The 26,949-nt window shown below is 38.3% G+C and overlaps 3 protein-coding genes and 2 long non-coding RNA genes across 11 annotated transcripts in view; 2 read left to right on the plus strand and 3 right to left on the minus strand.

The window, feature by feature from the left end:
* The window catches only part of LOC149046640 (uncharacterized), a 6,706-nt gene extending 4,728 nt beyond the window's left edge, over positions 1-1,978 (minus strand). Inside the window, exons 1-2 of one of the 3 annotated variants that reach the window (XR_016186003.1) lie at positions 1,557-1,850; positions 535-587 (exon numbers count right to left, since the gene is read on the minus strand). The gene's annotated coding sequence lies outside the window, so the exon portion shown is untranslated. Of the gene's footprint in view, positions 1-534; positions 588-1,556 lie in introns of all 3 variants that reach the window. The other 2 variants (XM_089204465.1, XM_089204464.1) reach the window with 2 other exon arrangements.
* Positions 1,979-2,185: 207 nt separating this feature from the next.
* LOC113673564 (uncharacterized) lies at positions 2,186-14,692 on the plus strand. 4 transcript variants are annotated; one of them, XM_089204470.1, is made up of 3 exons: positions 2,186-2,390; positions 3,122-3,201; positions 9,046-11,287. In XM_089204470.1, the coding sequence occupies exon 3, from the start codon at positions 9,094-9,096 to the stop codon at positions 10,159-10,161; it is 1,068 nt and encodes a 355-aa protein (XP_089060596.1). In that variant the 5' UTR covers positions 2,186-2,390; positions 3,122-3,201; positions 9,046-9,093; the 3' UTR covers positions 10,162-11,287. The 4 variants fall into 4 exon arrangements, 3 of the variants coding, with proteins under 3 accessions (XP_089060596.1, XP_089060593.1, XP_089060594.1); XR_016186004.1 differs by lacking the exon at positions 9,046-11,287 and adding an exon at positions 7,413-8,871 and having other exon boundaries at positions 2,188-2,390; XM_089204467.1 differs by lacking the exon at positions 9,046-11,287 and adding an exon at positions 12,603-14,692 and having other exon boundaries at positions 2,188-2,390.
* Positions 4,685-7,176, minus strand: LOC149046641 (uncharacterized). Its single transcript, XR_016186029.1, has 4 exons — positions 6,895-7,176; positions 6,749-6,817; positions 6,425-6,583; positions 4,685-6,219 (listed from the first exon to the last, which is right to left on the minus strand). It is a non-coding gene; the product is annotated as an uncharacterized LOC149046641 (long non-coding RNA).
* A 3,205-nt stretch (positions 14,693-17,897) lies between the features above and the next one.
* LOC149046642 (uncharacterized) lies at positions 17,898-19,546 on the minus strand. The gene is made up of 3 exons (XR_016186027.1): positions 19,355-19,546; positions 19,013-19,095; positions 17,898-18,910 (listed from the first exon to the last, which is right to left on the minus strand). It is a non-coding gene; the product is annotated as an uncharacterized LOC149046642 (long non-coding RNA).
* A 1,498-nt stretch (positions 19,547-21,044) lies between these two features.
* On the plus strand, positions 21,045-26,315 carry LOC113673559 (uncharacterized). Of its 2 annotated transcripts, XM_089204471.1 has the most exons (3): positions 21,076-21,155; positions 21,985-22,106; positions 24,123-26,315. In XM_089204471.1, exon 3 carries the CDS (start codon positions 24,179-24,181, stop codon positions 25,244-25,246), a length of 1,068 nt encoding a protein of 355 aa, XP_089060597.1. In that variant the 5' UTR covers positions 21,076-21,155; positions 21,985-22,106; positions 24,123-24,178; the 3' UTR covers positions 25,247-26,315. The 2 variants fall into 2 exon arrangements, with proteins under 2 accessions (XP_027045765.2, XP_089060597.1); XM_027189964.2 differs by lacking the exon at positions 21,985-22,106 and having other exon boundaries at positions 21,045-21,155.
* Positions 26,316-26,949: the final 634 nt, after the last annotated feature.

The following is a 26,949-nucleotide window of genomic DNA, read 5'->3' on the forward strand; positions in this document are numbered from 1 at the left end:
AAAACATGGTGACTGGTACATTCAACCAGAACTCTTTGTGCAAGAAAATACTGGAACCACTCATAAAAACAAGCAGTAAAGGTCTGAAAAATTTAAACCTTGCATACATAATGTTGTTGTTTTGTGAAATATTGCTTTCTATGAGTGCCTTAGCCTAAGAGTAATAGTAAAATGCACAGGTGCCATATTTGTCTGTGAGTGGATTGAATCTATTGGGTGAACACCAGAAAAAATAGTAATATTGATACAAATAGGCTGAGGGTTTAGTATAGGTATGCTGTGGTTTAGTTTTATCCTTAGTTTAATTCTTTTACTTTTAATAGAGGCCAAATTGATAGTGACACATCATCTCATCATAACTTAGGCTAGGAGCTAAATTTTATCTTTCTTTTACACAAAATGCATTTTTCATTCATATCATTAACAAAACCAAAGGAAAATGATGTTTATACCAAGGACAAAAATTAAGCACAACATATACCTTTTTATAACTAGTGCATAATTCGCCAAGAAAATGTTTAGAATAGAGCTTACCACCTCATCAGCACTTTTGTTTTCTTTGCTTTGCCGCTGGTTCTCATCCATGCCTGTATGAATGATATTTAGTAAGGGTGAAAGGATTGGTATTTTCTTAGCAAAGATAGTTGCAGAGAGTTTCTCCACTAATATACAGATCACCAAATGCTCACAATGAATGCCAACAAGACCAAGTTCTTGCTAACACATGTAGGAGCAATAATTGCTAATAGTAGGCAATAGTCTGTATTGAATTAAGTATTCATTTCTGCATGAATTAGTGTTTATTTCATTTTAATGTTTGTGACACATAGCTGAAAAAGTATGGATAATGTGGTAACATATAACATACATATTATTATCATATTCCTTATAATTTGGTACAGGGGACTTTACTCTAAATTGATCAAAATAAAGAAAGTGGCATATGTCAGCCACTGATTTAAATAGCAAAGCACTAATTATTAAGCGAAGAGTAATTTTGCTGCAATTCTGTCCCTTCTGGGTGAACAAAGAGAATGATCTAATATATTGTAACCCAACTGTTACTTGTTGGAGAGCATTGGGAGAGCACCCTATCCTTTATGAAAGAGACCAGATCTTCATCATACGAGTTAGCAGTTTGTGAGTTAACCTCCCAGGATATGTGATATTTGACATCAACCATACCAGAGGTTGAATTTTTGCGTAGTCCCATACATTTACAATGAATACATGTCTTCCACTGTATCCATAATAGCCATCATTGTAGGCACAATGAGATGGAGAAAATCACATATTTTTGGGCATTGAAACACCGAGATCTGCCCTGTTTTTCAATTATGTAACATCTAGTTTTACATGTCCCACGCAAAATAAAAAAATCAGCCCTCGACACTGAAGGATTCAATGAATCCAAGTTAGTAGTTACTCGCACGCTTCGCCAAGCTGTCACATGAAATCTACAGTATTAAGCCCAAAACTTGAACGTGATCTTAAAAGAATGGTTGTAATATTTGAATTTAACAAAATACTAGCATAAAATGCAACCGAAACCTTACCTTCCTTTAGTAGTTCCGACAAAAAAGCACAACTTCGATCACCAGCGCACTCCAAACCAATAAGGGAAGCTACGAGGCAATGTCAAATTCTCGTCTTCCTAACCTTTCCAACGTATCGAAGAAAATTTCACTGATACTTCGCGCTTAAAAACGCAACAAGAATATTAATCTTTCAACAATCCGAAGTGTCCCAAAAGGCATCAAGGATAAGCCCATGAAACAAGAATAGCCCATGAAATTCTCAAACTTCGAGCGCGGAAAACTTAACGATAGTCTCACAATTTTGCATTGCATCCCTCCCCTAGTTGGGAAGTGACACGCAGAAGACACGTTCACAACGTACTTTGATTGGAAGAAATAAAACCGCATTCTATTGGTTATTAGGTGTGAGGACATAACTACAACGGAAGACACAACTGCAACGCTACATATCTTCACATGTAAAATATGTTATAATGTTCATTTCTGGTTCAATCACGTCGCTTGACTGTTGGTAAATTGCAGATGGCGTTACCTAAATAGTCCACCATATTACCTGTAGCCGACAATTTCCGATAATCATCCGACTCGAAAACTCGTTATCAGTGCTCCTCGGGCGTACTTTTAGACGGTAGGATTTGGGCACAACCGTGATTGACAGAGTTGAGTCACCGCAGTAAACAGTTTGCGGGCTGGGGCTTGTCGCTCATTACAATTGGGTGCATTTGAGTATCTGGGGTTCTCAGTTACCAAATCCTTTCCACAATCAACTGCCAAAATGTGTTAGAGTCAACGCGCCTCAGGCATGAACACACTACTTCAGAGACTCGTGAGATATTTGCGTTGGATATAAAGGTAAATGCCGTCTACTTTTATTCATCAGTGGAAGTATTGGAGTCAGTCGCTAGTAGCAGAGTAGAATTTGTTTACGATAAACCAGCAGGCAACTGCAAATCTCAGTTAAAAGTATTCGTTCTTCCAGCTTAGAACACTGTATGTAAACTATACGTTTACAAATTAACTTTTCTGTTTGAACAGGACTAGTAAATGTGAAAAATTTGGGCAAGAAGTTTGAAGGCATTTGGATTTTGAACCGTCACGCAACGTATCAACAAATCGTAGTTAAAATTAAGAGGGAACCTCAAATTGCTAATCGTAAATCCACAGGATACTACTGGACTTTCTCATTATGTTATATCTGTCCGTAAAACTTCGGTTGTTGGTAGCAATAAACGGGAGTTGGAAGTAATGAAATCATTTAAGTATTAATTTTCGACAGTTGCAGACAGCGTGGCGCGACAGTAATTATCACAAGCCAAAGCTCCAGATGTGAGATGATCATCTTGCTCAATAACTGTCATGGCGGAATTTTAAGAGTTTGTACGGGAATATTTACGACCGCTACAAGAAATAAAAAATACATTCTCAAGCGGACATTACATTACAACGTTACGTCAAATTCTCAATTAAAATACCTCACCTTACTTCTACGGCGTATCGCTTTTAAAGCTAACCCTAAACCCTAACCCTAACAACAATTGAGATACCACCGGAAATATTACAATGGCCTGACTTTCTATTTTTAGTTTTACAGATTGAGCATTGACTTGTTTCTCTTTGAGGGAGAACATCTGTCAGAAGTTTGGACGCTTTTTTAGTTGGAAAGGTAAGAATATCTAACCAAAGTTAGGCAAAAGTTTACCTGTATTGCAATGGGCGTCTGTACTGTTAGACAATACTTGAATTTTTGGTTGCTTTGAGCCGTGGAAAGGGCGTTAGATGTTTCTCGGATTCGGGAATTTTGACTGAAACAATTGGAGACTTTCCGGACGATTTACCACACACGTTTGCCCGATCACGTGGCATTTCATCCAGAGCTAAAGTTTTTGCAAACCAAATGGTTGGGAGATCTTGGCCCAGTAATCCTTTTTTCGTGTAATAGTGATTTTTCATCAAATAAATAGAGAATAATACATGGGCGCGCGTAGATATGGAATTTCTGTGTGTAACTCGATAGCTCACGAGTGAACGCAGCGAACGAGTGAGATGTCGAGTTGAACAAGAGAAGAGAAATTCCATATCTTCAAGCAATCATGTATTATTTTGTTTATCATATAAACACAAGAGCCCTTTACTGAGAAGAAAAGCCGACTTCATAAAGGAATGAAAATAAATGAATCGACAATCCTCGAATAACAATCGTAGAGTGCGTTGACGCTGACTCTTAAGATGGAAAAATGCGTTGAATGATGCTGTTCATTCATAAACCTGACCGAGTGGCGCTAAAGGTAAGCGGCGTGTAAGAAGCTGATTGGCTATGTCAACACACGTGTAAAAAATAACATATTTTTTCAGGTGTGTTGTTACGGCTTTTCTCAGGGCCGGAAATCCTTGTATAATCCTTGTATAATGATAATGCATTTTAGAGAGCGAGAGTAGGCGTACCCACTATATACTTTGTATTCAGTTGGAAAAAAAATTGTGATGAGACAAAACATTCTCTCGATAGACTCGAGACAGATACGATAATCTTATGCCTGGCCATAGACTTCTCACGGTCAAAATGCAGAGTGTGGGAATAACTTACCTGACGCAATTATTTATTGCTTTTTGTTTTCCCTGACTCGACTGAAACAGACTAAGTGAGAACAAAGGTGCACTTGGCGAGTTAATACACTCCATTCTTTGTCATGTATGCCATGCATGTTTCAAGCACAGCAGGAATATTTAGATACCTTCTAAAGAAACCAAAAGAACGTCATATGGTCTAGTAACAGTGGAAGATATTTATAGTTGGTACATAGGCAGCAAATTATAATAACTTGCTGTATCCTTTGTCATTTTCTTGCAAATTATACGTTTTAAGTGAGCAGTCAGCTTTAAGTTATTCAGTAAGACCGAGAGGGGACTGAAATGGCGTGTGGGGCATTACCGCTGGACAAAATATCTTTCTTTTTTCAAATATTCAATCGTCAATAGGCTTATTTTTATCTATTACTGTGATATTTTTTATTGTATATTCATCGATTCCATATATGCGAACAATTTAAAAAAAGCAAGATCACTTCATCTTTTAAGAAGCCCTTAGATAGCCGAAAAAAATTGTCCTTTGTGATCTCTACAAAGGTAACAGATCAACGAAGTACATCGGGTCTGTTGAATTTTATTTGTATTTTCTTAAAGTAGAAGGGGCAAACCCTCCAAGCACACTGTAAAATGAAAAGAGTGGATTTGGCCCCAAAAATGGGGCCAAAGCGAGAGGGTCCAGTTTGGTACTGGCTTGGGGTCAATTCGGCCCCATTGACACCCAAGAGACACATGTGAGTAAAGCTTTCTAAATGTGACAATGTAAGACAGCTTATAATCAAGACTGATTAAGAGTGCAGAAAATTATTAAAATAACACGAAGACAACAAATGGTCCGGTTCCTACACAAGAATATAGATATTGTTTGTTTTGTGCATCTGAAAAACAAAGAACCTTAGAGCAGCATAGAGTATTCTTCCAGTGGATGTCAGAATACATGTACTCATATTGCTACTTTAGATATTATCAAAATATAAACTTTCAGCAAGTACTACCTCAGGCATTTGCCAAGACATTGAAAACGGAGGAAACAGTGACAAGACTCTACCTGTGTCTAATTTCAAGCAATGCTTGCTCTAAAAAAGTCAAAATTGCCTTTGACTGATTATAAGAAACATTGAAAATATAAAATGAGCCAAGTAACCCAATGAGAGCATCAAGAATTCTATCTTGTGGGAGGTGACAAATTACACTTCCCTCTGCTACTATATACAGGAGATCAATGTATTAAAGATCTCCAACAATGAAAATTTGTGTTGGACATAACCTCTGATTGCTGAATCAACATTAGCTACTCTATGCAATAAAAATAAATTTTACAACCACATTAAAAACAAGCCAAAGTGCAAAAAGTGCCCGTAGCCTGTAAAAATTGCCTACTAGTTTGCCATTTGTAGTTGGTCAGTTTCCCCTCATTTCATTTTATTTACTAAGCTTATATATATATATATGATATTTTTCTAAAACTATAAGCCAAAACACTCAAATGGAAGTGGAAATTTGACTTAATACTTGTAATTTGTCTCCCCTTCAAGGCTTGGGAAAAAAAAATTGCATGACTCCCAAAATATCTGAAGAGAATCAGCTATTCCATGTGCCATATTTATCTAATGGTTTGACAACAGGAAATTTTAAAAAAGTTGCGGAATGAAAAAACTGAGCAAAAGGATGGCAAAATCAAATACAACCCCAAGGTACTTGAACCTTTGTATCTGGACTTCATAAGCAAATAGGCTCAGCAATTTTAGCTGTTCATTTTCGTACCAAAGTAGCAGTTTTTTGGACTTGTACCTCCAAAATGGTCACAACTTCATTAAATGCATATGTGATAGCAAACACACAAGAACAAAGGTCGTGAACTTAAAAGGTCAGAGAGATTCAGCAGCACAAAATTGTCTCTTTTCACTACAAGCAGAAGAGGAAAAGCAATAGATTTTTAAACTTCACTAATCCATTCCGTTTCCACGTCAACTAGTATCCTGCCAGCCATGCAAGGATACTCTGCAATAATTTTTTTTGCAATCCACTGCAGCTCAGAGTGCTTTGGGTTGCTGGTGAGGTATCCCTCCTGGATATCCAACTCTACTGAGGCAGCGAACTGTACAAAAAGTAAACAAATGAGAAAATTAATTTGTTGTTGGAGAACAACCATTTTTTTGCAACTACAAAGTTTCCATATAAAAATCAGGGCGTGAAATTGCGCCTAATACAAGCGCCAATGCGACTAAATTTTTCACTTTGGCGACCAAATCCTGAAAATTAGTCGCCAGATTGGCGACTAGAATGTTTCATCATAACCTTACCTAAAGATTTAGTGAATTAAAAAGATTTGTAAAATAAATCCGCGGCAAACTTCCTCGTTAAGTTCGTTTCCAAAACGCAGCACATGCATCTCTATCAATGACTGGACGCCATCTTGGATTTAGACGAGCTTGGAATTTTGAAAGCCGTCTAGGAGGAACCTATAGGTAAACATTTGTTTTCAAGAAAATTAAACTGCGATAACATCCTATCAATTCACTAATTTTTTAATTTACCAGATTTAAACTTTGGGTTTACTTTGCTTTGTGCATAGCGCAAGTAAATACATATCTAATACATTTTAATAAAAATATAGCAAATCTCACCATTTTTGTTGGGTGCTTTCCCCGATATTTCTCCTCTTAAACTGACCAACTGGCACCTTGTGTGTTTTCCTTTGGGATAAAACCGAAGAAAGTAATCGATAATGTACTCTTCACCGTCCCGCTAAGTTTAATCTATAAACACTTACTTAGGCAATGCTCAGTTCTGTCGCCTCGTCCGTAAAACAGATCCTTGGCCGATGTCACTTCTAAATTTTCATAATCGCTGATGTTTTCTGAATCATCAATCGACGTTTGAAACGTGTTACTCGAAGGACTTGATTCTACACGCTGAAGAGAAAGAGCCAAAAAAAATCAGTTTAAGCGAAACAAACAAAGACATAGACATAAAAATATCAGTTAATCTTTTCAAGAAAAAGATTAAGAATTCAGAGTGAGAGACACTAAAATCAGAGAATCTTAACATAAGTAAAGTCCACCTGTGCAAACGCAGTATTCAAACTAGAGCGTCTCTAGCTCTCGGCGCCATAATTAGAACCCATGACCTGAGTTGTGAAACCGCTGAGACTCAATAAGGCTCAGGAGAAAAGGCGAACCATGCGTCAAATTATCTGTAATTATCGTACAGACGAAGAACTTGTGTCATCTCCAGGTTCAGCGTTCATTGCAATCAATTTCTTAAACTTTAGACGCTCTTTTATAACAGGGAAGCAACCTTGGTTCGTCTGCATCCTGGGCAATGGCAAGGAGGTCTTGGCCATCGCAACAATCGTCATCATATTTTATTAGCCTTATTTACAGAATACAAAAAAAAATTTACAGCGGTAATAGCTAGAAGGCGAAGAGACCCAGGAAGCCACCGGGCGTATGGGAGAGCCACCTCACGTCTCACATCCTTCTCTGCAATGTAAGATACGAACAAAGATCAATGGAGCGGTCAAGTTTGTATATGTAAAGTTGCAAAACGTGTTGTTAAGCAAATTTCTTTTGCTTACCTATCCTTTCTTAAGTCTCATTCCATGCGACTGGAGCCAAGAAACAGCCTCTTCAGTGATTCATGAATTCGCTGCTATAATTCATTATTGTGTCCGACGCACGCGGTCTAAGTTGGACTAATGTGCTATGCAGAAGAAGCTGCTAAGACGCACTCGCAAAAGGAGGACGAATTTTGGGGAGAAATCCCTTACATAACAAAATTTTACTCATTAAAAAATTCACAGCATGAAGTTGAGTAAGCCAATCGATAATTTATTGCGCCGGTTTCGACCGAAAGATCTATACCATTTTTAATCTTAGCAGAGGATCATTGGCTGATTTGAGGGTAACATTTGAAACACGAGAGAGAGATAGAATAAGAGAGATAGATATTCATTATCTTTGTAAGAGTTTGACTTGGTTTGACAGCAACAGAAAGAGACTTATTCTCTTCGCTTTTTTCAGAAGCTAAATCGGCGGGTTTCCATCGCGTTGATTGAAATGCAGCATTCAATGAAGTCTAGAATTGGCGGCTAGAATGAAATATAAACGCAGAGAAATCCAATTCTTGATTAAGATGCAAATCACGCCCCTCCGGAGGATCAAATTTGGCAGTATGAACTGGGCTTTGACCAGGAGAAGAATCTAGCCCCTAAATCATGCTTACACAATATACAGACCAGTGCGGAAAAATTGTAAAAGTAAAAACTCAGTCAGTCCACTCTGTATATGTATAAATGTTTATCGCTTTTGATTACACGACAAACTTTTATTTGGAATTAGATATAATTTACTGACTGTTTGAGTTGCTGTCCAGTTCGAGACATCTGATTAGTTTGATCAACGTCCATCGGTACAAACTTGCAGTAACTTTTCCGACCGATGTGACTCTTGTAAATCATCTGAAATCTGTTTCGAAGAAGCTAACAGTAAAAAAAGTATAAGTGGAGTGTGCTAGACTCTTTCAATTGACAGGAATGATTTCATATGCCGACTTTCAAGGTAGTTTTAGACGCCAACAGACGGCTACAAGTTAATGGATGTGATATCATCATGACAAAGGCGATTGTTTTACGTCAGCGATGTATCGTTAAGTGGTCATCTTTTTAACACGGTTATTGAGGCATGTTTTATGTCGATGAATCGTTGTAAAAGATATTGAGGAATGATTAAAGAGTATTGCGAACAAACCGTGTTTTGAATGTGATGATTCCTAGCGAGAGTAAAACAGTTCAGTGCTGGAAAAATGTAAAGGTCATATGTGAGGCAGTCTCTACAAAAGAGAGGGTCTTGCGCCATTTTAATTGTTTCTTTGCACGTAACTGGGAACCCGATCTTTTCCCTTTGGATTGCCTTCTTAGCAGATACTCAAGGAAAAAGCTTATATCAGCTGCAACCACCAAGTCAACAATATGTCTGCCGCTTCAGATTATCCGGAGATCGTGCCGAAGAGTGCATCTGAGGCTAAAGGAACAGACTTTTGTGGTGGTAAAAACAGCTGCTATATTATCCGATCTGATGTGGGTGTCTACATGAGGTGCAAAGATATTCACGCTGGTCAAGATATCAAGATTCACCGTCTAAGTGAGGCCTGTAGATGGGGCGATCACTACTTGGCCACTGACTCTCATTTCTACATCATTAAGGGAGATGAGTATCGCAGAGTCACCGACCTGAGTAAAGACGAGGACGCTGTGGTTTACTCTCTTCATCGCAACTGTCGCGGAGGAAGCGGCTACTACTCTGCCTTTGGTTATTGGTACATCGTGTTTGCCAACAGAGGCACCTACAGACGAGTGAGTAACATGAACAAAGACGAAGACGCCGTTGAATATAAAATCCATCAAGCGTTCCAAGATGGCATCTATTTCTGGGGTAACAATAATTACGTCTACTGTCTGAAGCAGGCTGGAGAAAGGGGTGTCTCTTATCACAGAAGCACCAACATGAACTTGAACAAATATTGCGGCGACTTCAGCGTTCACAAGTTAGTGCTCAAGTTTATCCCTGGTGGTATAGCGCACACCCATGGAAAAGTGTTCGGGTATTGGAAAGATGTAAAATGTCTTCAAAACGACTCTGACACTGCCATTGAATGGGGAAAACCCATCAAGAAAACCGTTGGATTTGACAGGAGCACAATGTCCTCCATAGAGTTGGAATGGTCCATCGAGATGGGAATAAGCGAAGAAGTAGGAATCAAAGCCCAAGTTTCAGAATTGATTGAAGCTCTCTGTAAAGTTCAGTATAGCCTCAAAGAGAGGTTTGGGGGAAAGTTGGTCAACACAGAGCAGTTCGAGTGGAGTGACACCACTGAAGAAGACGAAAACGTTAAGCTGAAAATTCCACCGAACACCAAGCTGTACGTTTGGCAGTTTCAAATGGGCTTTGGAAACAAGGAGAACCTCTTCAGCTATGACACTGCGATCACATACGGTAAAACACCACCTGAGGAAACATTAGAGTATTTCATGCATTAACCGTCATCCTGAGTCGGGCTGAATCGGCGCCTGTTTAAAAGTGTGACACAAACGAACCTTAGTAAGAACTGTGAGTGCTTAAGTTTTCTCTGAATAGACATAAGTGTGTTATGAAATTTCTTATCTTTTTCATTTAATCGTTGAGCAGTAGACAATAAGTTTTTTGAGAATCAATTAATATACTGCATTAAGTACAACAAAAGCAAACATTTTTCTGTTCACTAAAGTCGATCAATTTTTTCGGTCTCTGAATGTGTCATTAACGCCTTAATCATTATATGCTGTGCTAGTTTGAGAAGCAACAAACCCCATTTCAAGTATGAGACAAGTCAATTTTAGTCTTTTAACGAATGTCGATCAATTTTCAGTATATTCTAGTGAACTAATGAGAGGTAACCACGGAAATTAAAAAAAATATATATGCACTTATGTTCACTTTAACATATAACACATTAACTTATGTTCGCGTTTCAACAGACATGAGTGTGTTTTCCTAAGGGTGTTTTTATGGTCTTTTACTCCTAGAATAATATATACCGCGCGTACATGTTCAAAAGGTTACCATTACTGCTGTGAAGCGTAAGACAAGTGAACTTTTGTTGAAACCCGAACATAAGTTAATGTGTTGTATGTTAAATTGAACATAAGTGCATATATTTTTGAATTTCGTGGTTACCCTCCATTAGTCCACTAGAGTATCCTACACCTGTTTAAAAAGATATTAAAGGGCAGTTAAGTGTGAGACATGCAATTGTTCCAAGGTCAGAATTGTTACTAATCGATTTTACTTTGAGTGAATATGAGTGTGTTTTGAGTGGCACTATGATACTATTAGGGAAAAAATGTTGAACTGGCAATATAAAAATGCTCTAACTAGGAAAAAAATCACGCGGATGTATGCTTTCGTAACTCTAACTGGTTGTAACAAACCCCGAGGACTGATTAAAACTGTAACACAAACTAAAAGTTTTGATGACTGAAGTGTTTCTGAGCGAGATTGAAAATATCCAGTGTGGAAAAATGTGAGCGCAAAACCTCTGTTGCTCCCTACAAAGCGTTGGTTCGTGTTCGTGGAATACTTCAATTATTTCCTTGTTGATAATTAAAAGAAAAATGTTTGACATTCCTTTGCATAATTGTTATGTTAGAATACTATCTTGCCGAAGGGAACTTTTATGTGCCACTGCGATGAACAATCATCCCGTTTTTCTCGCACAGCATATTTTAAATTTTGTGGCGCTGCAATCATTATTAAAACCCCAAATACTTTCCTTTGGATATTTAGCTTCCTTTTCCTGTCCCCTTTTCATGAAGGGAAATGTTTATACGAGCTGTGAGGCTATGAGAGCGGAAGATTTAAGAGTTTGCTATTTTCATTTTGTCATAAAGTTATTGTTCCACCACGTAACGATATACCACAGAAGGCATTATATGAAACGCAAGTTTCTCGACTGATTGAAATTAAAGATATGTGGTAGTGACTTGCATAAGTTTTTTTTGTCAGAAAAACCTTTGTCTTGCGAACAACGGAAACCCTTTCCTTCAAACAATAGATAAGAACATAAAATGAGCTGAAGCTTGACTTATTGTCCAGCCAAAATCCGAACCAAAGTTTGATATGCATCATTTTCTCTTTGACTATTGATAATGAGGAGTTATCAAATTGCATCACAAACAAGTAGTTTTTCTACTATAGTTATTTTAAGCGAGAGTAAAACATACAGACCAATGCGGAAAAATTCTAAAAGTCAAAACTCAGTCACTCCGCACTGTATATGAATAAATGTTTATCGCTTTTGATTACAGGAGAAATTTTTTTTCGGAACTAGCTTTAATTCACTGACTGTTTGAATTGTTGCCAAGTTCTAGACATCTGATTAGTTTGATTAACATCCGTCAGTACAAACTTGCAACAATTTTTCCTGGCTCATCTGGAATCTGTTTTGAAGAAGCTGACAGCAAAAAAGTTTTTAAGTGGAGTGTACTAGCCTCTTTCAATTGACAAGAATGATTTCATAGGCAGTTTTAGACGCCAATAGACAGCTACAATTTGATAGATGAGATGGCATCATGAAAAAGGCGATTGTATCACGTTAGCGATATATCATCAAGTAGTCATCTTTTTAACACGGCAATTGATGCATGTTTTATGTCGATGAATCGTTGTAAAAGATATTGAGGAATGATTAAAAGAGTATCGCAAACAAACCGGTGTTTGGAATGTGGTGATTCCGAGCGAGAGTAAAACAGCCCAGTACGAAAAATTATCTTCCCAAATGTTCCCAAATGGCCCATTCGACGTGATGGTAAATGTATACTTAACACCGATCACGCAAATATTGCCCTATTCTATTTCCCCTCCCTCCATTAACGATCAAGCGAGAATCGAAGTCAACGTCCATTAAAGCTCGGTCTTTTTGCTTTATTTTTCTTCTTTGCAGATACTCAAGAAGAAACGTTATTTCAGCTGCAACTACTGAGTGAAAAATATGTCCGCCGCTTCAGATTATCCGGATATCGTGCCAAAGAGTGCACCTGAGGCCAGAGGAATAGACTTTTGTGGTACTAAAAAAACCTTCTACATCATCCGTTCCGATGTGGGTGTCTACATGAGTTGCGAAGATATTCACACTGGAAAACGTATCAAGATTCACCGTTTAAGTGAGGCCTGTAGATGGGGCGATCATTACTTGGCCACTAACTCTTATTTCTACATCATTAAAGGAGATGAGTATCGCAGAGTTACCGACCTGAGTAAAGACGATGACGCTGTGGTTTACTCTCTTCATTGCAACTGTCGCGGAGGAAGCGGCTACTACTCTGCCTTTGGTAATTGGTACATCGTGTTTGCCAAGAGAGGCACCTACAGACGAGTGAGTAACATGAACAAAGATGAAGACGCCGTTGAATATAAAATCCACCAAGCGTTCCAAGATGGCATCTATTTCTGGGGTACCAAGAATTACGTCTACTGTCTGGAGCAGGCTGGAAAATGGGGTGTCACCTATCACAGAAGCACCAACATGAACTTGAACAAAGATTGCAAAGACTTCAGCGTTCACGAGTCAGTGCTCAAGTTCCTCCCTGGTGGTATGGCGCAAACCTATGGAAAAGTGTTTGGGTGTTGGAAAGAAGTAAAATGTCTTCGAAACGACTCCGACACTGCTATTGAATGGGAAAAAACCATCAAGAAAACCGTTGGATTTGACAGGAGCACAATGTCCTCCATAGAGTCTGAATGGTCCATCGAGACGACAATAAGCGAAGAAAAGGAGATTAAAGCCCAAGTTTCTAAATTGATTGAGTGTCTCTGTAAAGTTCAGTATGGCCTCAGGGAGACGTTTGGTGGAAAGATGGTCAACACAGAGCAGTTCAAGTGGAGTGACACAACTGAAATAGAAGAAACCGTTAAGGTGAAAATCCCACCGAATACCAAGCTGTACGTTTGGCAGTTTCAAATGGGCTTTGGAGAGAAGAATAACCTCTTCAGTCTCGACACTGCGATCACATACGATGAAACACCACCTGAGAAACGATTAGAGTACTTTAAGCACTAGCATCTAAAAGTGTGACACAAATGAACCTTGGTAAGAACTGTGAGTGCTAAAGTTTACTCTGAGTGTAGATAGGTGTGTTTTGAGATTTCTTATCTTTTTCGTGTACTCGTTGAGCAGTATACACCACGCTTTTTGAGAATTAATTATATACTGCATTAAGTTTTTTTCGCTAACTAAAGTCTCATATGATCATTTATTCCTAGAATAATAGCGGAGCTCGCAGAGCGTAGCCCCATAATTATACAAAATAGTAGTAACCCATCAAGCCGAAAAAATTTGGATGTACGACCGTTCGACCCTACGACCCTACGACCGTACAACCATACGACCGTATGACCGTACAAGGTGCTACTTTTAACATGCGTGGTTAACTGTACCGCGGGCACGCCAACGCCACGGCTTTGTCCAGTAGTCCAGTTTTCAGTGCACTGGGCTCCGTGTCGGACGACCTGGGTTCTAGTCCTGGCTGGGGCAAGGCGTTGTGCCCTTGAGACGTGCGGGAAAAAAAATGCGAGCTCCGCTTTTAGGCTTCGCTAAATCTATATATTATATACTGCGCTTACAAGTTCAAACGGTTACCAGTACTGCCCTTAAGCGTAAGACAAGTGAACTTTGTTTGAAACGCGACAGATCGAGTGTTTTAAAGTGAACGTAAGTAAATATGTATCTTTTAATTTCGTGGTTACCCCAGTCATTTGTTCACTAGAATATACTACAACTGTTTAAAAAGATATTAAAGTGCAGTTAAGTGTGAAACATGCAATTGTACCAAGGTCAGAATTGTTATCAATCGAGTTTACTTTGAGTGAATATGAGCGTGTTTTGAGTGGCGCTATGATACTATTAGGGAAAGATTAAAAAACTGGTAATATAAAAATGCTCTAACTAGGAGAAAAATCACGCGGATGCTTTCTTGACTCTGACTGATTGTAACAAGCCCTGAAGAGTGATTAAAAATGTAACACAAACTAAAACTTTTGATGACAGAAGTGATTCTGAGCGAGATTGGAAATATCCAGTGTGGAAAAATGTGAGCGCAACACTTCTTTTGGTCGCAGCAAAACGTGGCTTCGTGTTCGTGGACTACTAAAATTTTATGGATAATCAAAAGAAAAATGTTTGAAATTCCTTTGCATAGTTATTATGTTGTAATACAATCTTACCGAAGGGAACTTAATGCGCTACTGCGATGAATAATCATCCCGTTCTTCTCGTGCAGCATATTTTAAATTTTGTAGTGCTGCATTCATGATATGAAAACCCCTGGTATTTTTCCTTTGGATATTTAGCATCCTTTTCCTGTCCCCTTTTCATGAAGGGAAGTGTTTACACGAGCTGTGAGGCTATGAAAGCGGCAGATTTAAGAGTTTGAAATTTTCATTTCATCATTCAGTCGTTGTACTTTTTGCAGATGACGAAATTGATTGGTGCGGACGAATTAATTGATAAAAACATTAAGCTTCAATTAATAAAAAATTTTGTCGAAGGAAAAAATATGCCAATAAACCGCTTTATATATCACAGAATGAGCTTTTTTCTTTCAAGTACACGACAAACGTCTGAGTTGCGCATTTCGAGAAATCTGACTAGTTTGATTAACAAAACACTTCTTATCACGTAACGCTCATGCAAATATTATCTTAGACATAATTATAGTGTTTTTTTTTTTACCTTAAAACAAAACGCTTAACACGATCTTAAATTAATAACATAAATAAGAATGACTGGAGTCCAAATCGGTCATTGTGAGGTATTTTTGAAACAGATTTGTACGACCGATGAACATTCCTTGAAGCTAAAATAGTCATTATGAACAACCCAGAATTTTCTATAAATATCACTCGTTTCGATCATTTTCTGAATTTCAGTACCGTATTACGGTCCACTTCTTCCAAATTCGTTAGTTAAAATTTATGATTTTTCACCCAACCAATTTCTTTGGGATTATTCTCAGTATATTGCAAACAAAAGAACGGAAAGAGACATTTTGAGTTCGTGTAACGAGCTAAAAAACGCGAGAGAGATGTCCAGGGGTGTGCTTTCCCTGTAATTTTTGACGAGGGTGCGCACCCAGCTCTCCAAATCTTAGCATTATTTTTGACCAGAGAACACCATTTTTAGACCCAAGGTGTAAACATCCATAACCCTTTTCAGACCAAACTTCAAAGGTGGCACTTGGTTTATGAATCCACTATGCGTTGGTGTGCACAGTGTAATCAAGCCTGGCATCGGCGCCATTACTGTTTTCTGCAACTACAACTGATATGTATCTATATGAGGTATTAAATTTGTTTACCCGCTGACCACTTAACAAATAGATTCCAAGTTGCCGTGCGTCTGTTCAGTAATAGATCACAGAGGACGTCAAAATGTTGTAAGAACAAAAAAGTGGCACACGAGGCGCAGCCGAGTGTGTCACATGTCGCACGGCAACTTGGAATCTATTTGTTTCATATAATAAAGAATTAAAAAAGTTCTAATGATGAGGTCATCTACACGTCTGTCCTCCAATAGATCATAAGTGAGAACCAATCAGAATGCGTGCATAACTGAGCTTATTATATAATCGTATTTCGATCTTTTCTTCCTTCCCCGCGCGTCGCCCGTGATGTAGTAACTCCCGCATTAAGGTTTAGCGTTGTGTTACATTACAGTGTTTTGAGTGGAGATGGCCCACGATCATTGTTGCGTTAATTTCTGTAGTAACGACAAACGAAATAAAAGTGGTGAGAATTTATCTTTTTTCAACTTTCCTTCGAACGATTTATTGAGATCGAAATAGATTGCCGCTTTGAGGTGAGAGTCGCGTCGTGACCGGTTAGCTGTCAGATGCACGTGTTATTGGCGATCGACTTTTCCTTTCGATTGAAGACTCAGCCAGCAGTTTTTTTTATCTATAAAATATTTATTCATTTGATATCCATAACACTAAATTCGATAAATGAATCTACTATTCTTTTTACATTAAGTTTTTCATTTTACTTTTGGCTGAAGCTGTCAAACGCACATGATTATGTTTTGTTTGTTTTTATTAGCTCGGATTTTGTCATATGTAAGAAATGAGATCCTCCCTAGTTTATTCTCGTTACAACTTACGCTTTTAAACAAATTTTCCAGATAAAGAAAGGCTCTACTCTGGTGTGCACGGCTCACTTCAAGCCAGAGGATATGTATGGGACTATAACTTGGGTTACGGTTACACGGCTAACCTGGAGTTGTGCCAACCGCAGTTTGCATGGACTAAGGAGGGTACAGAGTGCCGAAAAAACAAATTGCAAGAATTGAAAAATATTGCGGACCAGCAAGCACAACAGGAGCGACGTCAATTCTTGGTCGGTTCACTCCAGCAAGATGTCGAGATGGAAGAAGAGGAGGCTGAGTCAGCAGGGCAGGAAACTTGGGCTGGTGCTGAGCCAATGCAAGGAATGGCCACGGACGAACCGGAAAACGAAAACATTCAGCCGGCCGAAATAAGCCCTGAGGAACAAATTGAAATACTTATGGCCAGAATCAAAGATCTAGATTAACAAGTCAAAGATTTTTAAGAGTCCAAATTTGGTGCTGAAAACATTTCAAAGGATCCGGAGTTGCTTGCATTATACACAGGCTTTGCAACGAAAGAACGATTTGATAGCTTTTACAAATGGGTTGAGCCATATGCTAAAACCATGATAAAACCCAGATTCAACGTGGCAGAGGTGAAGAAAACTACCAGCCAAGGCGTGGCACTGATAATTTTGCACTGTCAGACTGAGATTGCGGGAGACAAACTTAGGAGTGAGATTCAATATTAACACAAGCACTGTCAGCAGAATTATTATAACTTGGGCAAATTTTCTGTTTCAATGCTTGGCCAAGTGCCAATTTGGCCCACAACTGCTCAGATTAAAAGGAGTATGCCTCAGTGCTTCAAAGCCACATACCCTAAAACAAGGATAATCCTAGACTGCACTGAGATCAAAGTCCAGAGGCCTAGCTCCAAGGTCTTGAACTCAGAAATTTTCTATACACATACAAGTCATATACCACATTCAAATACTTAGCTGGTATAGCTCCTCATGGCACAGTAACATTTGTTAGTTCCTCATATCAGGGAAGTATATCAGACAAAGAAATGACAAGGCACAGTGGATTTCTGTTGCTTGTCACAGATGGAGACAAGGTAATGGCAGATAAGGGTTTCTTAATACAGGATTTATTGGAAACTAAAAAAGCTAACTTGACAATCCCACCATTCTTGTTAAGAGCAAAGTCCTTACAGTTCAGCACTAGAGACTGAAGTGACTGATACCCAACAGATTTCCCACCTCCATATCCATGCTGAGAGGGAAATCGGGCAAATAAAAGAGTACCAAATTTTTGAACAAGTTTTACCTCTTTCACTGGCTGGTTCAGTAAACCAAATTTGGACTATATGCTGCCTTCTGACTAATTTTAGAGGGCCATTATATTGAAACTTTAATTTCCTATTAATTTTGTTTAGAAAACCTTGGTTCTATAATAACATTTGTTACACCTCAACTAAGTTAAGCAGGTTCTTTGCAATGTGTGCTTAATAAACCAAAACAAATACAATTGAATTTCAGTAAGGAAAGTTTCTTTTTGTAAATCTGTGTGATCCAGAAAATGGTAATACCTCCATGTCCAGGGAGGTATAAACTTTTATAAACTCAACTACTTAATTAAATGACATAATAATATTCTTACTTAGGAGTGACTCCAAAAGACATTACAGTAATTATCCTCAATAAACTTACTTAAGCCCACTATAGACTATGGCTTAGCTCACTGCTGACACAAACTCACAGAGTTTGAGTTTATAGAGTCCATTTCCACATTAAAGATATTTCAGCTCTGAGACTGGATCACTGAGGGGGCACTTGATTTCCAGCAGCCCCCAGGGATTGATCCATCTACCCTGCGTTGTTGTTTTTTTTTTTTCACTTCCCCACCTTTGGCTGGTAGTTTCACCTGCAATACCAGCACCTCCTGCAATTCCCGAGAATTTATCCCGGCCATTCTTTGAGGCAAACTTGTCTTGGACATAGCAGAGGTACACTTCGTAAACCCAATTTTCGATAATGCTCAAGGAGATAAACCAACTCTATTGCATGGTTGCACATTCCTGATCCTGCCTCACAGTTGCAAGAGGTGTTTGATATTTGTACTTCACAAGCCCTTCAGATTTCAACCTATGGAAAAATTTTAAAAGGGTTTGTTGAATATACCTTAGTACGTAAGCGAAGTTTAAGACTTCTTTCAGTTCAAACAAAACTACATGGTCAAATAAATACCTGCAACCTCCATGGCTCTTCATTTTTCCGTTGTGATCTGTAGCTTCGAGTTCTTACGACGACACCTGCTTCTGGTGTTTTCACTGAAAGGGAAGGTGAGAATTCATATGTGTGAAAACGTGAACACGCTACGAGTCGTGGTTTCTAGGGCTTCATTTCATCATTTTTGTAAATCGTCGGAGATTTTGAATAGTAAATTCGGGCATAATCAAAGGATAAGAACAATATAAGATCTTTAAAATAGTATGAGTGGCGTGAATCACGCAACTGTTCGAGTACACTCATCACCTTCACCTAGACTCGAGGCATCATCAAGAACAACTCGTCAAAACTAAAACTTACCTTCGATATCAAAGATATATAGCCTTCGCAGAAATTGCTGTAACCACGAGTTGCGACTTTCTTTGGGACCTTTCCATCGTTCTCAAGCCATTTCTCGACGAAAGTTGAATCAAAATATGAAATATTTTAAGAAATTTCGGCCACGCGACAGAATCTATGACTCCCCCAGCCGTAGTGACTAATCCAGCCTCGACTTAATGCGTCACGCAATCCAAGATGGCGCTGCGTGATAAAGGGAGTTACTACATCACGGGCGACGAGCGGGGATAGAAAAAACGACCCAAATACGAGTGGTCAGCGGTGAAACAACTTTCATACTTCATATATAGACAGTCATATATAGACAGATCATTTGTAGTATCAGGAAACAATCGTGTTGTAGAGCCGAAGTGTAAACAGTTTACTTCGCTAAATAAAATGTTAAGCAATTCAAAAGTGTTGATTGTACATATATCTTTTACTGCTTTAATAAACAATGAAGGCATCGGTGGCATCCGAAAGGTACCAAGAAGAATTAAATGTACGTTTTGTAGTTGCAGAAAACAATCGTGTTGTAAAGCCGAAATGTTACCAAGTTACACTTCGCTACTTAAAAAGTTAAGCAATTTTCCTCTAGCTTTAACTGGAACAATACTTTTAATGCTCTATTAACCAACGGAGGCATCGGGAAAGGCATTGGTGACACCGGGAAAGGCATCAAGAAGAATGATATTCACGTTATGTAACTTGTTGTGTGACGAAAAAAACGTATCTTGACTTGTTCAAAGCATTAATCACAGTTGGCTTCCTTTTCACTTGAATTTTGTATCCACAGCCTAAGATGAGAAATTTAAAATTTCTATCAGCTGAAGTTCTTTTACTGCATGTTATATCTATTCAATCGCCCCCAATTCACGTGGAAAAAAGGCAAGTAGGAAAACACTGAGCTTCGAGAAACAGCCATGTTAAGGCTAATGTATTTACCATTCCTTAAATATTTACAATCAAGACCACTCGTTTAGGAGACCTTTTCTCAAAAGATCCACACGCGCAAATAATGCTGTTTTCCGTTCGAAATGTTTTTCTTCCTTTTCAATTGAACAACTGACTTAGCGTTTAAGCCGAGAAAAAAATCACAAAGTTTGAATTCTGGGATGTTGTTCACTGTTGGCTCCATCAAGTTACGATTCTGCACCATTGACGCTCGTGAAAATCTATCTTTCTCTCGAAATATCCAAAACAATAATTGCCTTCAACAGAAAAGCCATTGAGATGTTCTTTCAAAAAGTCGATCTCTAAATCTCTTAACATTGTTGGCTTTTGGTCTTCATCCATGGCAAAATCTTCCAGGAAAAGCAAACTACAGTTCGAAAACCAAGTTCCTGCCAAATTTGATTGACATTTTTGACAACCGGAAATCATGATACTTTTTTTTCGTCACGCAGCTAGCTACAAACCATATATCTAATTATTCTTGGTGCCTTTCCAAATGCCTCTGACTCCCTCTCCGAAGCCTCCATTGTTTATTAAAGCAGTAAAAGATATGAGTTCAATCAACACTTTTGAAAAATTGCTTAAACTGTGAAGTAAACTGTTAACATTTCGGCTTTACAACACGATTGTCTCTGGAACAACAAATTATATGTCTCTATATGAAGTATACAAGGTGTTTCACCGCTGACCGCTCATATTTGGGTCGTTTTTTCTATCCCCGCTCGTCGCCCGTGATGTAGTAACTCCCCGTGATAAAAGTCTAATGACTTGCTTCTCTTTGAGAGAAAGAACATCTTTCTGAAGTTTGGACGCTTTCAACGTAGGAAAGGTAAGAGAATCTGACCAAAGTTAGGCAAAAATTTACCTGCATTGCAATGGGCGTCTGTACTGTTAAACAACATTTAAATTTTCTCCCCTTTGAGCCGTCGATAGGGGGTGAGATATTTCTCGGATTCGGGAATTTTAACTGAAACAATTGGACACTTTCCGGACGATTTACTTCACACATGTTCGCCCGATCACGTGGAAGCTGTAGTTTTTTCAAACAAAATGGTTGGGAAATCTTGGCCCAGTAATCCTTCATTCGTGTAAAGATGATTTTTCATCAAATAATGCATTTTAAGAGAGCGAGAGTAGGCTTACCCACTATATACTTCATGTATGTCATGCATGTTTCGAGCACAGCAGAATACTTAAATACCTTCTAAAGAAACCAAAAGGGCCGTGGAAGATATTTATAGTGGGTACATAGGCAGCAAATCATAGTAACTTGCTGTATCCTTTGTCATTTTCTTGCAAATTATATGTTTTAAGTGAGCAATCAGCTTTAAGTTATTCAGTAAGCCGAGAGGGGTCTGAAACGGTGTGTGGAGCATTACCGCTGTACAAAATATTCAGCGAGATATCTTTCTTTATTCAAACATTCAATCGTCAATCTGCTTATTTTTTTATCTATTTACTGTGATACATACATATATTTTTTATTGTATATTCATCGATTCCATATTTGTGAACAATTTAAAGAACGTAAGATCATTTCATCTTTTAAGAGGCCCTTAGATATGCGAAAAAAATTGTCCTTCGTGATCTCTACAAAGATAACAGATCAACGAGGTACATTGGGTCTTTTGAATTTTATGTTCATTTTCTTAAAGCAGAAGGGGCGAACCCTCCGAGTATACCATCCTTAATCTTAGCAGAGGATCATTGGCTGATTTGAGGGTAACATTTGAAACACGAGGGAGAGATAGAATAAGAGAAATAGATATTCATTATCTTGGTAAGAGTTTAAAGTAACTAATAAAAGCTGCTTAGTTCAGATTAATTGACTTGGTTTGACTTAGCAACAGGAAGAGACTTATTCTCTTCGCTTTTTTCAGAAGCTAAATCGGCGGGTTTCTTTCACATTGATTGAAATGCAGCATTCAACAAAGTTTAGAATTGGCGGCTAGAATGAAATATCAACGCTGAGAAATCCAATTCCTGATTAAGATGCAAATCACGCCTCACCAAAAGATCCAATTTGGCAGTATGAACTGGGCTTTGACCAAGAGAACAATCTATTTAGCCCCTAAATCATGCTTATACAAGATGGAGAACAGCCTTAGTAACTATCACTTGGTTTTATACAATAGTCATGCATAGAGTGTAGCTTAGTGAATTGGTGCCTGTCTATAAGCTGTTTTTAAGTGGGACAAGAGTAAACTCTAGTCAGAGCTGTGATTGCTGTAGAGTTTACTTCCCCCAGTCATAAGTGTATTTTCAAATTTCGTACGTTTTCATTTACTCAATCGCTAACCACAATATACTACGCTTGCCTGCGAAGCGACCGATACTTCGAGCTAACACGGCTGACATTAGAGTGGTCTAAAATTGCTTTCTAACTTCAACTACTTGTTAACCGGGATATGCCGCACATGTTTTAAAGGCACCAAAACTGCACTGAAGTGGGAGACAAGTCAACTGTATTCTAATGTTCTCCTAAGCGGGGGGTACCGTTTTACAGAGTGCGCTCGAATCAAATCAGAGTACTGTACGGCAATATAAGCATCAGTGTTTTAGCTCGGCAAACTAACTGCTTCATACGTTTTCATATTGCGAGCTAATTGTAACGATTACTGAGGAGTCATCACAAATAAATTACCAACGTGGTCTAACAGTTCTGATGACAAAACTATTCTAAGCGAGATTGAAGCAAACAAGTGTCGGAAGAAATAAATCTCTCTTTTTATCTAGTCGGTTGGATTAACTTCCACCTATAAACTTGTCTCAATTTGTATGACTCTGGTGGCTCTTTTGAGACCCTTTTTGGAGAAACTAAAGGTAGCAAAATATGTGTTGCAATGCACCAGACGCTTTCAATATATAAAGGTGATTTCATATGCCAATGCGATATTCATGGTCATGTTGTTAACAAGGCTACTAAGTCTTCAAGTCCCATCATTTTCTCTTCGGCTTCTGATACTGAGGAGTTATCAAAGTGTATCACAAACAAACAGTTTTTCTACTGTGGTGATTCTATGTGAGGGTGAAACATACGGACCAGTGCGGAAAAATTGTAAAAGTAAAAACTCAGTCAGTCTGCTCTGTATATATTTAAATGTTTATTGCTTTTGATAACAAGACAAACTTTTATTTGGAATAAGGTTTAATTTACCGACTGTTTGAATTGTTGCCCAGTTCGAGACATCTGATTAGTTTGATTAACGTCCATCGGTACAAACTTGCAAAAATTTTCTTTTTTTTGGAATCTGTTTTGAAGAAGCTAACAGCAAAAAGGTATAAGTGGAGTGTGTTAGACACTTTCAATTGACAGGAATGATTTCATATGCCGACTTTCAAGGACGCCAGTAGACAGCTACAATTTGATGGATGTGATATCATCATCACAAAGGCGATTGTTTTACGTCAGCGATGTATTGTCAAGTAGTCATCTTTTTAGCACGGCAATTGATGCATGTTTTATGTCGACGAATCTTTGTAAAAGATATTGAGGAATGATTAAAGAGTATCGCAAACAAACTGGTTTTTTGAATGTGGTGATTCCGAGCGAGAGTAAAACAGCCCAGTGCTGGAGAAATGAAAAGGTCATATGTCAGTCAGTCTCTACGAAAGAGAGGGTCTTGCACCATTTTAATTGTTTCACGTAAGTAGGAACCCGTTATTTTCCCTTTGGATTGCCTTCTTTGCAGATACTCAAGAAGAAAGCTTATTTCTTCCACTAAAGATCAAGCCAGAATCGAAGTCAACGTCCATTAATGCTCGGTCTCTTTGCTTTTATTTTCCTTCATTGCAGATACTCAAGAAGAAACGTTATCATAACGAAAGTTTCAGCTGCAACTACTGAAGGATATGTCCGCCGCTTCAGATTATCCGGAGATCGTGCCGAAGAGTGCATCTGAGGCTAAAGGAATAGACTTTTGTGGTACTAAACACAGCTTCTATATTATCCGATCTGATGTGGGTGTCTACATGAGGTGCGAAGATATTCACGCTGGAAAAGATATCAAGATTCACCGTCTAAGTGAGGCCTGTAGATGGGGCGATCATTATTTGGCCACTGACTCTTTTTTTTACATCATTAAAGGAGATGAATATCGCAGAGTCACCGACCTGAGTAAAGACGAGGACGCTGTGGTTTACTCTCTTCATCGCAACTGTCGCGGAGGAAGCGGCTACTACTCTGCCTTTGGTTATTGGTACATCGTGTTTGCCAACAGAGGTACCTACAGACGAGTGAGTAACATGAACAAAGATGAAGACGCAGTTGAATATAAAATCCATCAAGCGTTCCAAGATGGCATCTATTTCTGGGGTACCAATGATTATGTGTACTGTCTGAAGCAGGCTGGAAAATGGGGTGTCACCTATCACAGAAGCACCAATATGAACTTGAACAAAGATTGCGGTGACTTCAGCGTTCACGAGACAGTGCTCAAGTTTATCCCTGGTGGTATAGCGCACACCCATGGAAAAGTGTTCGGGTATTGGAAAGATGTAAAATGTCTTCAAAATGACTCCGACACCGCCATTGAATTGGAAAAAACCATCAAGAAAACCGTTGGATTTGACAGGAGCACAATGTCCTCCATAGAGTTGGAATGGTCCATCGAGATGGGAATAAGCGAAGAAGTAGGAATCAAAGCCCAAGTTTCAGAATTGATTGAGGCTCTCTGTAAAGTTCAGTATAGCCTCAAAGAGACGTTTGGTGGAAAGATGGTCAACACAGAGCAGTTCAAGTGGAGTGACCTCACTAAAGAAGACGAAAACGTTGAGCTGAAAATTCCACCGAACACCAAGCTGTACGTTTGGCAGTTTCAAATGGGCTTTGGAAAGAAGAAGAACCTCTTCAGTTGTGACACTGCGATCACATACGGTAAAACACCACCTGAGGAAACATTAAAGTATTTTATGCATTAACCGTCATCCTGAGTTGGGCTGAATCGGCGCCTGTTTAAGAGTGTTTAAAACAGTGACACAAACGAACCTCAGTATGAGAACTGTGAGTGCGTAAGTTTACTCTGAGTAGATATAAGTGTGTCTTGAAATTTCTTATCTGTGGACATAAGTGTGTTTCGAAATTTCTTATCTTTTTCATTTAATCGTTGAGCAGCAGACAATACGTGTTTTGAGAATCAATTAATATACTGCATTAAGTATAACACGAGTAAACTTTTTTTTTGTGTGCTTTCCTCAGAGTGTTTTTTTATGGTCATTTATTCTTTGATTTATATAGATACTGTGCTGACATGTCCAAAAGGTTATCAGTACTGCTGTTAAGCGTAAGGCAAGTGAACTTTGTTTGAAACGCGATAGATCGAGTGTTTAAAGTGAACATAAGTGCATATATTTTTTAATTTCGTGGTTACCCTCATTGGTTCAAACATGCTGCACCTATTTAAAAGGATATTAAAGAACAGTTAAGTGTGAGACATGCGATTGTACCAAGGTCAGAATAGCTACTAATTGAGTTTACTTTGAATGAATGTGAATTTGTTTTAAATCACTCGTATATGTTTACGGACAGAATTGGACGACACGAAGTCCTGTTATCAGAATGCAAACGACGACGGCAACCAGGACGTGGTAAACAGTTGTGGTAAATATACAAAACGAGATCTCTAGAGTACTAAAAAAACACGTTCAACAAATTAGGAAATTCCTATAAAGCTAATATTTTTATTAGCGTGTTGGGGAGAGATAATTTACTCTCTTCTGTAGTCAGCGAATCCTAAATGTTCAAGACATTGGCGCCGTTTTAGTCAAATCAAACACTTACGATGAAAGAAAACGTCAACACATCGCTTTAACGTAATTTCAAAAAGTAAAGGAAATTATTTAGACGGTTTGCGATTCGACAAAGCCAATCGTAATGAGAACATTTCCAGGAGAAGACTGCGAGTCTCTCTAAAGAAGAATTAATTTTTTTATTGGAAAGATGAAATCGAGATAACATCAGGGAAAGTGTATTAAAGTTCTGTAATGTTCACCAGCTTCTAAAATGACTGTTTATGTAAAAAAAAAATAGAATTGTGGTGGTTGGGGCCTATCAAATATGGAAATTCAATTTTCTTTGACAGAACCTTAAAATTCCGTAACTTACATCTCTAAACCTTTTCTTGAAATGTGAATGACAATACTTTAGGGAATTTTGAAACGTAACAGTCACAAATATTAGTAGTAGTTCTGGTCAACGGACCATCAAAGAAAAACAATGAAGACACCTACTCCAGTATCTCCGTTCCTCCAAACATCTGCAAACTGCTGTTATCGAAATACCATTCTGCATTCTTACAACACCTTTACGCGTTTCATGGTGAAGTATTTTTGAAACAGTTTTATACGAACGATAAACAATCCTTGAAGCGAAAATAGTCATTACGAACAACCCAGAATGTTCTATAAATATCACTCGTTTCGATTATTTTCTGCATTTCAATACCGCATCACGGTCCACTTCTTCCACGTTCGTTTGTCAATATTTTTGATTTTCCACCTTTTAATGGGGATCATTCTCAATATCTTTCAAACAAAAGAACGGAAAGAAACATTTTGAGCTCGTGTAACGATTAAAAATAAAAAACGCGAGAGAGATGTCTCGGGGTGTGCTTTCATTGTAACTT

The sequence above is a fragment of the Pocillopora damicornis genome, chromosome 4 (genome assembly GCF_964200805.1).
Source record: "Pocillopora damicornis chromosome 4, jaPocDami1.2, whole genome shotgun sequence".
Lineage (NCBI taxonomy): Eukaryota > Metazoa > Cnidaria > Anthozoa > Scleractinia > Pocilloporidae > Pocillopora > Pocillopora damicornis.

Excerpts from the sequence above, each read along its gene's own strand:
- LOC113673559 (XM_027189964.2), top strand. The coding sequence starts at position 24,179 with ATGTCCGCCGCTTCAGATTATCCGGAGATCGTGCCGAAGAGTGCATCT.
- LOC113673564 (XM_089204470.1), top strand. The coding sequence starts at position 9,094 with ATGTCTGCCGCTTCAGATTATCCGGAGATCGTGCCGAAGAGTGCATCT.